Raw genomic sequence first — 15,075 nt, forward strand, 5'->3', positions numbered from 1 at the left:
AATTTTAGCAACAAAAAAGCAACAACAATAAGAATATATTTGTTTATATGTAAAATACAAATAGTTAATAAATAATTCATACGATATTAAAATAAGTATTAATAATAACTCATAACAATTAATCATATTAATAATGATAAATAACATTAAATAATTATATAATTATTATTACTTTGCTAATCTATCACTCACATCACTGATTTTCAAACAGAACACAGGCTGTGAGGAGCAGTGCTTAATTTGAGCCAGTGGTTGCAAGCGAGACCCACCACCCCTCATTTTTAGGAACCAGCACGTATGTTTCCTCATCACACCTTGATCCTGAGTAGGAGAGAGAATAACTCAAAGCGAAAAAGAAATGAGGAAGAGAAAGACAGAAAACAGAGACAAAGAAGGAAAGCCGGGATGAAATAGAACCTCCAAGAGTTAGATATAGGAATAGTGAGTGTGTGTTGGTGGATGAGAAAGGCATGAGGAGGAATCAAGACCATGCAGCATTGGTATACTGCACCCCCCAACATCTGATAACGACTGCCGTGGGCTTCTGAGCAAAACCTTGGGTCCTGGCACTTATTCTTTTACAAATTGGGCACTGCTTGGGAACGAAATTCTAACTGGATTTGCAACCACCAAAAAAAGCCAAAAGCTTGTACACTACTCACGTACTTTTCTTTTTCTGCTGCGGCATGTCTCTGCGGTAGAGTTTCTGCTAAAAGTGCTTTGCTGTTAATGGTGGTGACGCGGGATTCCTCTGACACTGTGATCCCAGCTGGAGATGTTCCCTCTCTCTGCTCTGTAGGTGTAAAAATTCACATGAACAGCACGACACGAAGAAAACCAACGGCGTCTTCCAACGCTAAATATCAGTCACCAGGGGAAAAATCGATTTTCAGAAGTTAGGATACAGAGTTAATACTTTCTGCAGGTTTCACCACCAGAGGCGTTAGGAAATCACAGCTGGACGAGAAATCTCAAGTTCAGCCCAAAGTCGCTGAAAAGTGATATCTTCCAGCCTAAAACACAGCTGTTAATAGCCTCGTTCAAAACCTTGTTTGAAGTCAATGTGTCTAAGCTTTTTAGAATACAAAAAATGGTCTTTAAATCATTATTAGCTGCTAATGCATACCAATTTTCATTTCTTAAGGGAATTAAAAATATTCCTTCTTCCATAAGTGATTCATACGAAACATTGTGTAGTAAGTAGGCTTTTTAGAAAATGGTTTAACTGTTGTGTGAATTGATGTGCGTGAGTACTACAGCAAATTACTTAATAAGTAGACAAGTATGCACATAATAGAAGTAATCATTGACTAGAAAAAAGTATAAGATGTCAGCATGCAAGAGAAGTAAACACTGGCTATTAAAGAGCGGAAGGCGTTTCAGATCTATGAGTTTTTAGATAATATGTATTCTTCTTTTGTACACTTTCTGGTCCATTGCTTGATGTTACATTTTCCAACAGTTTAAGGCAGCCACTGCGTGTTTCGCCCTGTGTGGTCAGCTGGCCAAGGGCTTTTTTAAGGCGGTTGATATAACTGCATTTAAACAGTTTCTTGAATGTTTTTGCCCTGTTTGCCTCATGTATGAAGAGGTATTGCACTATCAGCTCAGTTTTTATGGGAATATGCTGGAATCCAGCTTGATTATACCAACCAGCTTCCTTGGTATCCCACTATCTCTGCACTGCTGCTTTGCTTTCGCCTTTATATTAGCACTTTTTGGCCTTTGCATCAACCCATAATTTTCCCCTCTATGCAGAGCCAGATTTCTCTTCTCATTGCTTGCTATCCTAATTCCTGCCAGGTAGTTCAGTTAAACCTTCTTTGCTTTTCTTTGGGTCTTAAAATTCTGTTATCAAATTTACTGGATGTTTAAATTCTGCTTCTGTCCCATGAACTTCCTGATTTGTTGTCCCAATGGAATGAGGCAACAGGGCACAGACTGATACTGATATTTTTTGGACCTCCCCTAAAACTGCTATCAGGTGTGACTTCAATTTGTAGTACTGATAGTTTAATGTGGGCTTCGCTCACTTAGGGCGTCATCAGCATCATTTCTGCTGTTTACCTGCGAGCTCTGGACGTGTGCTACGTATGCAGCCAAATGCTTGGGTAACCTTTAACCTACCCTTATTTCACAAAACCAAACACATTCTTAAAATGAGAAATGTGAAATCACTGGGGGATTAAACAAAATTTACCATGGGCTTCTAGAGATTGAATGCATTTGCTCTCATTTTACAAAAAGTTTATTTGGTTGACAAAATTATGTTCTCCAATTCCGTTTAAGTTAACAATATAGAAGGCAATGTCAGATAGGAAACATGTTGAGAGTACCCCATGATGACTGGCAAAATCCTAATTCATACAGTTTAATGGTACTTTTCCCCATATAAAAGTCTCAAGAACAGAGGCCCAGAGTCACAAAGGTAAACTGAGGCGAAAGTCTAATTTATTACTTGCGGTATTCACATAGGGCACATGGTCAGCGACTAGCTGCCGCCTCCCCCCCAATCCGGCACCCAACACCAAGGAACGTGGACACGAGACGTGTTTACTCTTTGGAAGGCGGGCGCTAGTCGCCCGGCCGTATTTATTAAAGTATGAAATTAAAAAGGGTTTTAATTGCATAATCAACAATGAAATACAAAAATCAGCAGGACATTCAGTTATACAATCGTTATCAACAAGTTTGAGAGCCTGACCTTAACAAAACTCTAATACAAGTTGTTCCTAGCTTAACTAAACATCCTATCTTGATTTTTGTACATTTCTGGCCATATGGCAGGGTCACTACCGGTGTCAGGTCCTACAAGCTGCGCCTTCCCCTTAGAAGTGCGCATGCGCAGTGTTACCCCGGGAATTGCCCGGTCTACGCCCCAAACTCCATTTACCCACTAAAGGAGGGCCCTTACTCTGCGCCGGTGGCGTCATGAGTCCACGCGCGCGGGGTGGCTACCAGCCTAAGGAAAGCGTGAACTACTCCTACCCGCGCTCCTTTGCATATTACCTTGCCCCTGGAGTACTGGGAGTGGCCCGCAGGCTCCTCCCCCTGGGCGGGAACCTCCATAGGATGATGCCCGCCCCCTCAGACCTCAAATATGTGCTCACCGATAATGACCTTACCGCATGCCCCATACCTAATAAATACGACGACCTATGGAAAAAAGTCTAAAGGACAACTACACTGGCTAATAAATAACAGTATCCACGCATAGCTAAAGGGGAAAAAGCCCTAACGACACATGGCATAAAATTACAATTCAGTTCACGCATGTTGCTCATAATCACAATATCTACGTATATCTACAAAGGGAAAAAAGGCCTAACGACACATATCTTCAAATATAGCTCACTTCACACATCATTTTTCTACAAAGGGAAAAAGGTCCTGACAACAGATCACAAAATACCCCAACAACCTACTCTCTCCCGCGGTCTATACCTATGAAACTTACCATTAGACCGGACATAACGCTGCTTAAACTTTGTACCAAGGGATGGTGGGTGGGAAACAAAGAAGCCCCGAACGCGGGGCACAGCGTTCAGCGAGGGAGCGTCCAGGGACAAGGGAGTCTCCTGGGCGCTCCCTACTTCTTATTCCCGAGGGGCCGGGTGGCCCCTCCTCACGCCCGCCCCCCCCCGACCCGGAACCAGTCCATTGATTCCGGGTCAGGAGGGGCGCCGGCCAATCGGCGGTGGGCCGTGCCCCCAGGGCACGCCCCCACCGCCGAAGGACCCGCGGGGAGAGGGGGTGAGGCGGTCGCCGCGCCGCCATGCGTGCGGGGGGGCCGAGGGCCCCCCCTTTTCACATGGTCAGCGACTAGCTGCCGCCTCCCCCCCAATCCGGCACCCAACACCAAGGAACGTGGACACGAGACGTGTTTACTCTTTGGAAGGCGGGCGCTAGTCGCCCGGCCGTATTTATTAAAGTATGAAATTAAAAAGGGTTTTAATTGCATAATCAACAATGAAATACAAAAATCAGCAGGACATTCAGTTATACAATCGTTATCAACAAGTTTGAGAGCCTGACCTTAACAAAACTCTAATACAAGTTGTTCCTAGCTTAACTAAACATCCTATCTTGATTTTTGTACATTTCTGGCCATATGGCAGGGTCACTACCGGTGTCAGGTCCTACAAGCTGCGCCTTCCCCTTAGAAGTGCGCATGCGCAGTGTTACCCCGGGAATTGCCCGGTCTACGCCCCAAACTCCATTTACCCACTAAAGGAGGGCCCTTACTCTGCGCCGGTGGCGTCATGAGTCCACGCGCGCGGGGTGGCTACCAGCCTAAGGAAAGCGTGAACTACTCCTACCCGCGCTCCTTTGCATATTACCTTGCCCCTGGAGTACTGGGAGTGGCCCGCAGGCTCCTCCCCCTGGGCGGGAACCTCCATAGGATGATGCCCGCCCCCTCAGACCTCAAATATGTGCTCACCGATAATGACCTTACCGCATGCCCCATACCTAATAAATACGACGACCTATGGAAAAAAGTCTAAAGGACAACTACACTGGCTAATAAATAACAGTATCCACGCATAGCTAAAGGGGAAAAAGCCCTAACGACACATGGCATAAAATTACAATTCAGTTCACGCATGTTGCTCATAATCACAATATCTACGTATATCTACAAAGGGAAAAAAGGCCTAACGACACATATCTTCAAATATAGCTCACTTCACACATCATTTTTCTACAAAGGGAAAAAGGTCCTGACAACAGATCACAAAATACCCCAACAACCTACTCTCTCCCGCGGTCTATACCTATGAAACTTACCATTAGACCGGACATAACGCTGCTTAAACTTTGTACCAAGGGATGGTGGGTGGGAAACAAAGAAGCCCCGAACGCGGGGCACAGCGTTCAGCGAGGGAGCGTCCAGGGACAAGGGAGTCTCCTGGGCGCTCCCTACTTCTTATTCCCGAGGGGCCGGGTGGCCCCTCCTCACGCCCGCCCCCCCCGACCCGGAACCAGTCCATTGATTCCGGGTCAGGAGGGGCGCCGGCCAATCGGCGGTGGGCCGTGCCCCCAGGGCACGCCCCCACCGCCGAAGGACCCGCGGGGAGAGGGGGTGAGGCGGTCGCCGCGCCGCCATGCGTGCGGGGGGGCCGAGGGCCCCCCCTTTTCACATGGTCAGCGACTAGCTGCCGCCTCCCCCCCAATCCGGCACCCAACACCAAGGAACGTGGACACGAGACGTGTTTACTCTTTGGAAGGCGGGCGCTAGTCGCCCGGCCGTATTTATTAAAGTATGAAATTAAAAAGGGTTTTAATTGCATAATCAACAATGAAATACAAAAATCAGCAGGACATTCAGTTATACAATCGTTATCAACAAGTTTGAGAGCCTGACCTTAACAAAACTCTAATACAAGTTGTTCCTAGCTTAACTAAACATCCTATCTTGATTTTTGTACATTTCTGGCCATATGGCAGGGTCACTACCGGTGTCAGGTCCTACAAGCTGCGCCTTCCCCTTAGAAGTGCGCATGCGCAGTGTTACCCCGGGAATTGCCCGGTCTACGCCCCAAACTCCATTTACCCACTAAAGGAGGGCCCTTACTCTGCGCCGGTGGCGTCATGAGTCCACGCGCGCGGGGTGGCTACCAGCCTAAGGAAAGCGTGAACTACTCCTACCCGCGCTCCTTTGCATATTACCTTGCCCCTGGAGTACTGGGAGTGGCCCGCAGGCTCCTCCCCCTGGGCGGGAACCTCCATAGGATGATGCCCGCCCCCTCAGACCTCAAATATGTGCTCACCGATAATGACCTTACCGCCACAGGCCAGTATTGTTAACCGACGATCTGGCCTCCCCCTCTAGCCCCTATCTAAGGACACATCCTCCTACCCCAGCCCTCCAGCCAAGCCCAGATATTGTCAGCCCATAGGACATTACCCTCTTCTGTCAGATGAACCCCGTCTTTCAAGTAATACTTTTGACCCCAGATGCACCCATGAGGTATTGACTGTAACACGGGGGTTCGGAACAACCTATCCAGCCGTGTGTTGATCCTCTTTACCGAGTGATTCAACGCCCTGACTGAATCGCCCCCCCGCCACTGAAGTCGAGGTATTAGCTGTGACCATACTAGCGTGCACCCGGGGCAGGTCCTAGCTATCCAACCCGCTGTTGAGATAATCTCCTCAATCAAGGTGCGCCTGCCCAGTGTTGCCAAATCGTTCTCCCCAAGGTGAAGTATCACCACTGACGGTGGAGCCCGCTGGCGTGCTAACAGCCCTTGGAAGAATCCCCTAAACTCGTGAAGACACAACCCTCCTCTGCCAAAGAACGTGATATTCAACCCTAGTTGTGCCGCCCTTTCCTTCTTGTCACCTGACAGGAAGACACATTCCGCTCGCTTCACATATGAATGACCAACAATCCAGACATTGTTCTTTGTTGTTTCCTGGTCGCCGCTCCGTGCCGATGAATATTGGCGGTGCCCGACGACAAATTCCTCCCCTGCGTAACAGGTCTGAGAAACTGTAAGAGAGCGGAAAAGAGACCAAGCGTGAGTGACAGGTAATCATAGCATGTCAATCCGAACATAACGTTTATAGCAGTCTGACGACCACCTCCCAATTGTCTTCACTCTTTCCACTGGGAGGCCCCCCGCCACCGCCTCAGTTGCTGCCCCAATCCTGAAGGAATGAGATCCGAAATCTCTAGGATCAAGACCCGCTTTTGTAACCCCTATTTCGAACACTCTCCTGAATTGATACCTGGTCAAGGGGCTCCCGTCGGCGTGACAGAGCAACGCCCTGCTTGCTGAGCCGACCAATAATCCCATGAGTGATTCCACGTGCCTCACCGGGCAGCACGGGTTGGCGGGGGCCCGTTGCAGAACTATGGTGTGACCCCTAGCTTCTTGATCGGTCTTTGATTTCTGGATAATCACCCACATGGTGTCACCCCTTATCGTCACCCCAGCCTTCTGCAAGCCACCTAGTATGTCAGCCTTAGATCCTGCCACAAGTTCACTAATTCTCAGTGCCCCATAAAATGCCAGGGAGAATGCCGCCCTAAAAAGAAGCACTTCCCACTCTGAGTTACAAACCATCTCCAGCGTGCCCAGTAAGGCTGTTAGCCGGGCCAACCCCATGGGCTTCCTCTTATCCTTCTGATGTCCCTGAATACGGCGCCATCCCCTTAAAGCCTTGCGTATCATAAAGGTATTGGTGGGATCCCGGAAACCCCTAGCTTGGGCGAAGAATGACACTGCTGCCCTATGTCTGGTTGCCGCTGCCACTGAGCGCCCCTCTTTGTGCATCCATTCTAAATAGGCTGCAAACCCATCCTCCTTCGCCCAAAGCACTCCCCACTGCGGCCCTAAGAAAGAACAATAAGACAGAAACGCCCCTTCGTACGCCGTCTTGGTCCTGGGGGCTAAGCTAGCGACCACGAGGTCTTGTAATCTGGGGCACCAATCTGCCAAAGTCCCGCTGGGAAGTGTGCTGGCGAGGGGTCTGCTGTGGGGAGATGTTCCCTGAAAACCTGCATTTTGAAGCGAGAAAGGGAGTCAGCAGCATTGTTTAAAACACCAGGGACATGTTTGGCTCTAAAATTAGCATTCAGTTTAAGGCACCGCAGAACAATCTCTTTGATCAGACGAAGTATGAAAGGGCACCGCGCCCCCTGTTGATTGATACATTCCACCACTGTCATGTTATCTGACCAAAACACCACTGATTGGTTACATAGGTGTTCGGGCCAAACCATCAGTGCCACCCATATTGGAAACAGTTCCAGGAAGCCAATGTTGCCGAGCAAACCCCAAGTGTTCCATTCTTCTGGCCATTGTTGAGCGACCCACCTATTCCCTAGGATGGCACCAAAGCCCACACTACCGGCCGCATCAGTCCATAGTCCTAACTCCGCTGATGTAGTGAGCGGGCCGGGCCAGACCACCCTACCGTTGAAATCCTCCAGGAATGCCATCCAAATAAGCATATCCTGGCGAACTTCAGAGGATAGGCGCGTGCGGTGGTGCTTTTCCCTCAGCCCCTTCATCGCGTGCGCGATGGAGCGAGAGAAGGGGCGAGCCATTGGGATGATTCTTAGTGCGAAATTCAGTTGCCCTACCACCTCCTGTAATTGTTGCAAAGTGACCTTCTCCTTCCGGAGGCATAACTGTAGTGACGTCTTGAATTTGCGCACCTTGTCCTTAGGTAGTCTAAAACATTTCTCCATTGAGTCAATCTCGATGCCCAGAAATTCCAAACAGGTGGCCGGGCCCACCGTCTTCCCGGGCGCAAGCGGGACCCCAAAAGCCCGCATGAGCACGCAAAATTCCTGCAGTGCCAGTGCGCACTCCTGAGAACCCGCTGTACCGAGGAAGAGGAAATCATCTAAGTAATGCATGACCCTTTGATGGCCTGTCACCTGTCTCATGGCCCATTCAAGAAATGAACTAAACATCTCAAAGTAAGCGCAAGAAATAGAACAACCCATAGGCATGCATTTGTCCATGTAGAACCTATCCCTAAAGGTGAAACCTAAAAGATGTTGGTCCGCCGGGTGGACTGGGAGGAGGCGGAAGGCGGACTCTATGTCTGATTTCGCCATCAGCGCCCCGGGTCCAGTGGCCTGTAATAAGGTCACAGCCTGATCAAAAGAGGCGTACTTAACACTGCAGATACCTTCGTCAATGGCATCATTCAGTGAGGCCCCCTTTGGTGCTGATAGGTTATGAATCAATCTGAATTGCCCCTTCTCTTTCTTGGGGACAACTCCCAGTGGGGAACACACAAAATTGTGTATTGGCACTGCAGAAAAAGGGCCAGATATCCTGCCTAAGGAAAGCTCCTTGTCAATTTTGGCGGCCACAACAGCCGGATTGTGTGTGACTGATAATTGATTTCTACAGTGTGCACTGCCTGTGTATCCCCCGGCCGGGATCCTAAAACCTTTAGAAAAACCTTCCTGGAGTAGGGTGGCCGCTTTGTGGTCAGGGTATCTGTTCAACCATGGAATCATTGCCACCACATCCACTGGAGTGGGGGGGCGTGACCTGTCTGACTTATAGTGGCTTTCCCCTACCCCTCTGTCCCGTGTTACCTTGCTTGGACCTACAGGTAGATTCTGGATGAGAGGGGTGCCCACAGGAGGCACATGCATGCCTAAACTTACACGCGGCCCTTGTGCAGGTACGCTTATTAAAATCCCAGCACACCCCTTTCTTTTCTGGGCCACCTGCCCTAAATCTCCCAGGTACCTCACTCGTTTGGGGGGGCCGAAAGGGCTGCTGCGGTCTAGTGAACACCTTGCCCGCACCGAACTGAGGGGGAGGTGCAGTGTCAGAGAACTGTTTGTGCCAGGCCATGGAATCTACCGAGTCCCATGGTAATGATCTATTGAATTCCAATGCCTTCCTAAAATTTACGTCATAACCCTTCCATGCTTCCCCAGAATACTGTTGACTCCACCCCACAATCCTGCTCGAGTAGCAAGCCAATGCAGCCTGCAGATCCGGAGGACGTTCAGCCTTAACTGCAGTGAAAACGGCCCATGCTTGCATCCAATTATTGAGATTTTCCTCAACCCTGAATCTAGTACACTGCGCCCTCCATTCACTTGGGAGCATCCACTCTTTCAGTGCTTTTGCCTGCTCCATTTCCCTATTATCCAATAATAAAGAATAAATGTACACGTATTTATCAGCCCAAATCATTTCTTTAACAGCTAAAGACACATGTTGCGCTAGATTTTCGCTCCTAGAAGGTACTACACCGTCCCCCAAGAGTGGCAATGCCACTTCCTTACCAAGTGCGGGCACCGGGGGCGGCTGCCCTTGTACTCCGTCCGGCTGGGGAACACTTGGACCTGCAAGGGGAGAAGAAATTGGCAATGCAACACTGTCGGCTATCGGTGCCGATCTGATTTTTTCCACGAACCTTGCCGCCTCTGCCGCATGGTCTGCAGAATTCGGGAAGGCTCCCCCTTTTTGGAGCCATGGCATCATGGCCGTCAACTGAGATACCAATTCGGGCGGCATTGAGTCTACGTTACCCCCCGGGACAACAGGTACCACTGGGGTTATGCCCAGTGGTCCTGGCACAGCTGGCGGGGCGGGCGCCGGGTGTGGCCCGCCTGTACCCGGGATTGTGGGCACCGGTGCAGGAGCAGACCCAGCGTCTACTGGTTGACCTGCCGGCACCGGCACCACAGGGGCAATGGGTGTAGGCACATGCGGGGGTGGGACCACCGCGGGCGGTGCGGCGGGTAACGGATCCACTGGGCCTGGGGCGGGGACCGCCTCCTTGGGTCTCTTGGACCTAGGTTTCCCTTGCGGGGTGACAAATTCCCCTCTTGGCACTGGTGCCACCCTCTTGCGAATCGGTCGCCCCGACGGGCCCGGTGCCTCGCTCTCTCTGTCATCCAACCGAGCCTCCCGCTCCTTAATTTGACCTAGCTGTTGCTTAATGTCACACATCTCCCGCATCATAGCCCGCATCATAGCCTCCATGTTGGACCCCCTTTTTCCACCCCTTGGGCCCGGCATGACGTTTACCCAAAAAACACCCGCTGCCTACTCTCTTAGTTCCCAACAGTTCAACTGTGTGTACCTTGCAGATGGAGGGTCACCAGGGGGCTTTCAGCACCATGCAACGGCGACCGCAACACTAGCGGCTTGTCCGCTTATGTAAGGGGTGAGTAAACCTAATGTAGACCCACCCGGCGGCCACCAGGAGCGATGAATGCTAGCCCCCCGTACCCTTCTTACCGATCCCTCCTGTATCCTCGCCGGCGATGATGGTCTGCGGTCACAGCCCCCACCACGTTGCGTGCCCTGTCTGCGAGTGAAATGGGCCAAAAATGCAGTTTAAGGTTTGCCTGGAATTGAAAACAAGTATTAATACCGTGTAATAAAGCAGGAACACTTTTAGGAAACCCAACTTAAATAGAGAAGACGATTGAACCCTCCCTGTTAACCACACTGTTGCTGTGGGACCTAAAAAACACCTTGTATCAGTGACCTTCAAAATAACACATATGCCAAAGGCCGGTACACTTCTGCACAAAGATTTGCATTCATTCCCCTGTATTGTGCGCTTTTGTGCAACAACAAGTAACTTAATAATTAACACCACACAGTTAGTCAATACCATACAGCAGTGAAACAGTTATCAAATGTCACTTCTCGTTTCCTTGCAAGACAGCCATGAAAAACCTTTATCACAGAGGGGCTCCGATCCAGGTGCTGCCCTGGTCGACCCTGCTGCCCTTCCTTGCACAATAGCAACGGCCTAAACTGCCCTGTGGCCACAAGCGTGCGAAACGGAAGGCGCAAATGGTGGATTATGCAAAGACAGATGCCACTCTTTCCCGCGCCTCTAAATTACCCTTTACGGCGGGAAAATTCCCTTTGCCGGCCAAACAAGGCGCTTAATCCTTGCCGCTGCCGTGAGTTTTAACGTTTGAGCTCTTTACAGCTTTTACCAATTCTGCAGCTCTGGCAGGATCCGAACCCTAGCCTGTGATGGCTGTGCCCACCGAAGGTAAGTAACTTAACTTTGCAGTCGAGCCGCCCCTCTACACGATGGTGAGAGTACCGCTGCGCTCTCCCGTTCACGAATGCGGCGCCCTCCCCGCCAAATACCTCCACACACGCCGGTCTCCTAACCGCGGACTCGCTCAGGTCCCCGATGCGGCGCCAATCCCTCGCTGCTCCTACTACCAACGCCCGTTAGACCTGTAAAACAAAAAGGTGAAAATTATAGACAAAGGAAGCCCCGAGCGCGGGGCACACCGTGAATCCTTCGCCGCTCCTAATACGAGCGCCTGCTGGTTCCAGTGCGATACCTTGCTGGATCGGGTCAATGAACCTGGAAAAGAAAACGAAAAATTATAAAAAACAAAGAAGCCCCGAACGCGGGGCACAGCGTTCAGCGAGGGAGCGTCCAGGGACAAGGGAGTCTCCTGGGCGCTCCCTACTTCTTATTCCCGAGGGGCCGGGTGGCCCCTCCTCACGCCCGCCCCCCCCGACCCGGAACCAGTCCATTGATTCCGGGTCAGGAGGGGCGCCGGCCAATCGGCGGTGGGCCGTGCCCCCAGGGCACGCCCCCACCGCCGAAGGACCCGCGGGGAGAGGGGGTGAGGCGGTCGCCGCGCCGCCATGCGTGCGGGGGGGCCGAGGGCCCCCCCTTTTCATTATTTACTCATAAATGCCCTTTTTGAATACCGAAAGTCATAAAGTTAGGTTTTAGTCTCAGTTTACCTATGTACTGCACTCTAGTGTTGATGACATTTGGCACCATCAGAACTCCCCCTTTAAAATGATGATGCATTTTTCTTCCCCTTCTTGGATTTGTAGAAGGCCACTGTTTGGATTTCACCTTCCAACCTAAAATGATGTGGGGATCTTCTTGTGGCATTCAAGGTAAGCTTTATACAGGCTGTACATTTTTAGGATTGTAACGTTTCATTGATTTCAGAGGAGGAGGGGATAAGGAACATCAGCTGTCACCTACATCCGTTGCCTGGCGAGGAATAAGCAGCAAGGCTTTAATACATTTACATCATTCTGCACCTACATCCATTGGCCGGTGCGGTAGTCATGAGTCCAAACTGAAAGGGGGGGGGGCAAAGATGGGAGGGGAAACAGAATCCAAATTCACATCAAACCTTGAACAGGAAACAACATGTGCTCAAGTTGCTAAGGTATAGACTTCACTCTTTCTTTTCCCCTGGATCCGCTGGGGCTGTGGGTGGTGTGATCTGCAGTATGTGGAAGTATATTGGGCATGTTAATTGTTGAAATTCAACTCTCCCGAGAGGTGTGTAATGCATGTGCCCCATCTTTTTTCGAATTTGGGTAATGTGTGGCTAACAGTGGCTGCCAACTTCTCAATCCCTAATAGGTTCCAAAGTTTGTGGAGCCAATCTGAGTGGGTGTACATTTTTAGAATAGTTTCTTCATATTTTGTGATAAAGTGCGTTCTTATAAAGCACAGGTCAGATGACAGAAAGCACTGTTTATTCCTTGCACAGCTTTATGTTCCTTTGCAGAATATAGCAATATCTTTGCTATCTACATTGAACTAGATTATCCTCCCTGACCCATGCATAATATTTTTCAAATGTCCCCTTCTTCTAGGAATAAATAAATCTATTTCTACACAGGTTTAATGTCACAGCCACTCTTAACACCAGGCATCAGGGAATCTGTTTAGGAAACAACACGTGTTCTACCTTATAAGTACTATTTGAAGAGGAGATCGCAGCTAAAGCTGGGTATTAAGTAGTGAATATGTTCTTCTGATGGCAGAGGCTGTCAGTAGTACACAATTAGTTCTGACCTGCCTTACACATTACATAATACAAATCAACAATGCACCCTTCCTAGGCTGAATAAATAATGTTGCTGGTCTTGTAGTTTTCTTTCTCATTTATCTCGATTTACTACTGCTTAGATGAATGTCAATGTTTTTAAATGTTTCTCCAATTCTCGAGGAACATGGGATATGAAGGAAGATATTAACCTGGTGAAGGCTCACAGTTATAGACTAAGAAATCCAACGTACCTTTGATGCTCAGGAGGAGCTCCGAGTGCTTCCGCCAGTGTTTGCTAAGTTCTTTGACGGTCTTGTTCTCAGGATCAATGCACTGGAGCTGCTGTAACCTGTTCTCTAAACCTCGGGCAGCTTCTAGGAGGGGAACGGGATCTATAGGAGAAAATTCCAAAAAACTGCAGTTTACAATTACTGTGACAGAGTGTTCCAAACGGATGCCCTTATGATGCGGAGGCAGCCTGCAGACCTTGAAACGTGTTTGCCTTTGCTTAGGAGAACACCTTATACTTTAGCAAGGGCCAACTTACAACTTCTGTCAGCAAGGGCCCAGTCTGGGAAAGCACGGATGGCAAGAAAGCTTTAGATCCAATAACCATGAGTAACTGGAACTTCAATATTACAGGAGGAAAAGCTAAATGCACTGTTCCACAACAACAAGAGAAGAGCTTTTAAGCGAGCTTAAAACAGAAATATTTGTCATAAGTGTAATCAATCAAAAGAAGAATTCAGATGCTCATTATTTTTTTTGCAGAGTTTTATATAGCGCGAACTAGACCCGAACCGAATCAGGTATCAGATCACTTTACATATTTTCCAGTTACGTTACACGAGGACACACTTTCATTTTATGCACGGGGAGATTAAGTGATTTGCCCAGAATCACAGGAGGTTTTTGGCGTCGTTACCGAGACTCGAACCCAGATCCCCAGGTCCGAGGTCGCGCGCCCTAGCCGTTAGGCCAACCCCTCTCCCCTTAGGTTGACTTAAGCTGACTCCCTACATCATAATTGATACTTGTGCAAACAAGTGTTACCGTAGATTTCTGACCATTATGAAAACAAATTCACCGTGTCATAAGAAAAGAACTATTAACATAAGCATGCCATGCTCCATGCTATAATCTAGGGGCCTCATTTATGAGGGCTTGCGTCAGTTTTGCGCTTCCGATGCATCACTTTTTGTGACGCATCGGCGGCGTAAAACATGCCTCCTGTTGCGCACTATTTACAAAGTGACGCATCTAAGCAGATGCGTCACTTTGTAAACCCCTGCACTACATTATACCTGTGTCAGGTATAATGTATGCAGAGGGGGCGTTCCCCCGCAAAAAGCCTCGTAATAGTGACGCAGTGAAATCTATGAGATTTCACTTCGTCACTTTTAGGACGCTGTTGCGTCAAAATCTTGCGCCTGCCTCACAGCAGGCGTAAGACTGACGCAAGCCCTTTCACATGGGGCTTTCCCCATGTGAAAGGACGCATTGCTGGAGTTGCGTCACTTTTGTGACACACCCCAGCAATGCGTGACTTTTGCGCTTACAGATACGTCAGAAATACTGACGTATCTGTAACTCCTTGCGACATGATGTGTCATATTGTAAATATGACGCATCATTGGTGTCGCAAGGAGGACGCAGTGAAAAGTGATGCATCGCTGTTTTCACGCAGCGATGCGTCACTTTTCATAAATGAGGCCCAAGAATTCTATGTGTGTTAAAAAAAATTGCATTTATATATGTATTGATGTTTGAATGCTGAGTTGTTATGACGT

General features: G+C 49.0%; 1 protein-coding gene across 4 annotated transcripts in view; it reads right to left on the minus strand.

Annotated features, from left to right (window-relative positions):
- Nucleotides 1-15,075, minus strand: part of CUX2 (cut like homeobox 2) — an 854,685-nt gene that overhangs the window by 195,166 nt on the left and 644,444 nt on the right. For all 4 annotated transcript variants that reach the window (XM_078667470.1, XM_078667473.1, XM_078667472.1 and 1 more), the window contains 2 exons: nt 13,537-13,677; nt 667-793 (listed from right to left, as the gene is read on the minus strand). In XM_078667470.1, coding sequence (XP_078523596.1) covers nt 667-793; nt 13,537-13,677 — 268 coding nt within the window. The remainder of the gene's footprint in view (nt 1-666; nt 794-13,536; nt 13,678-15,075) is intronic.

This window comes from Lissotriton helveticus, chromosome 11, assembly GCF_964261635.1.
Source record: "Lissotriton helveticus chromosome 11, aLisHel1.1, whole genome shotgun sequence".
Taxonomy (NCBI): domain Eukaryota; kingdom Metazoa; phylum Chordata; class Amphibia; order Caudata; family Salamandridae; genus Lissotriton; species Lissotriton helveticus.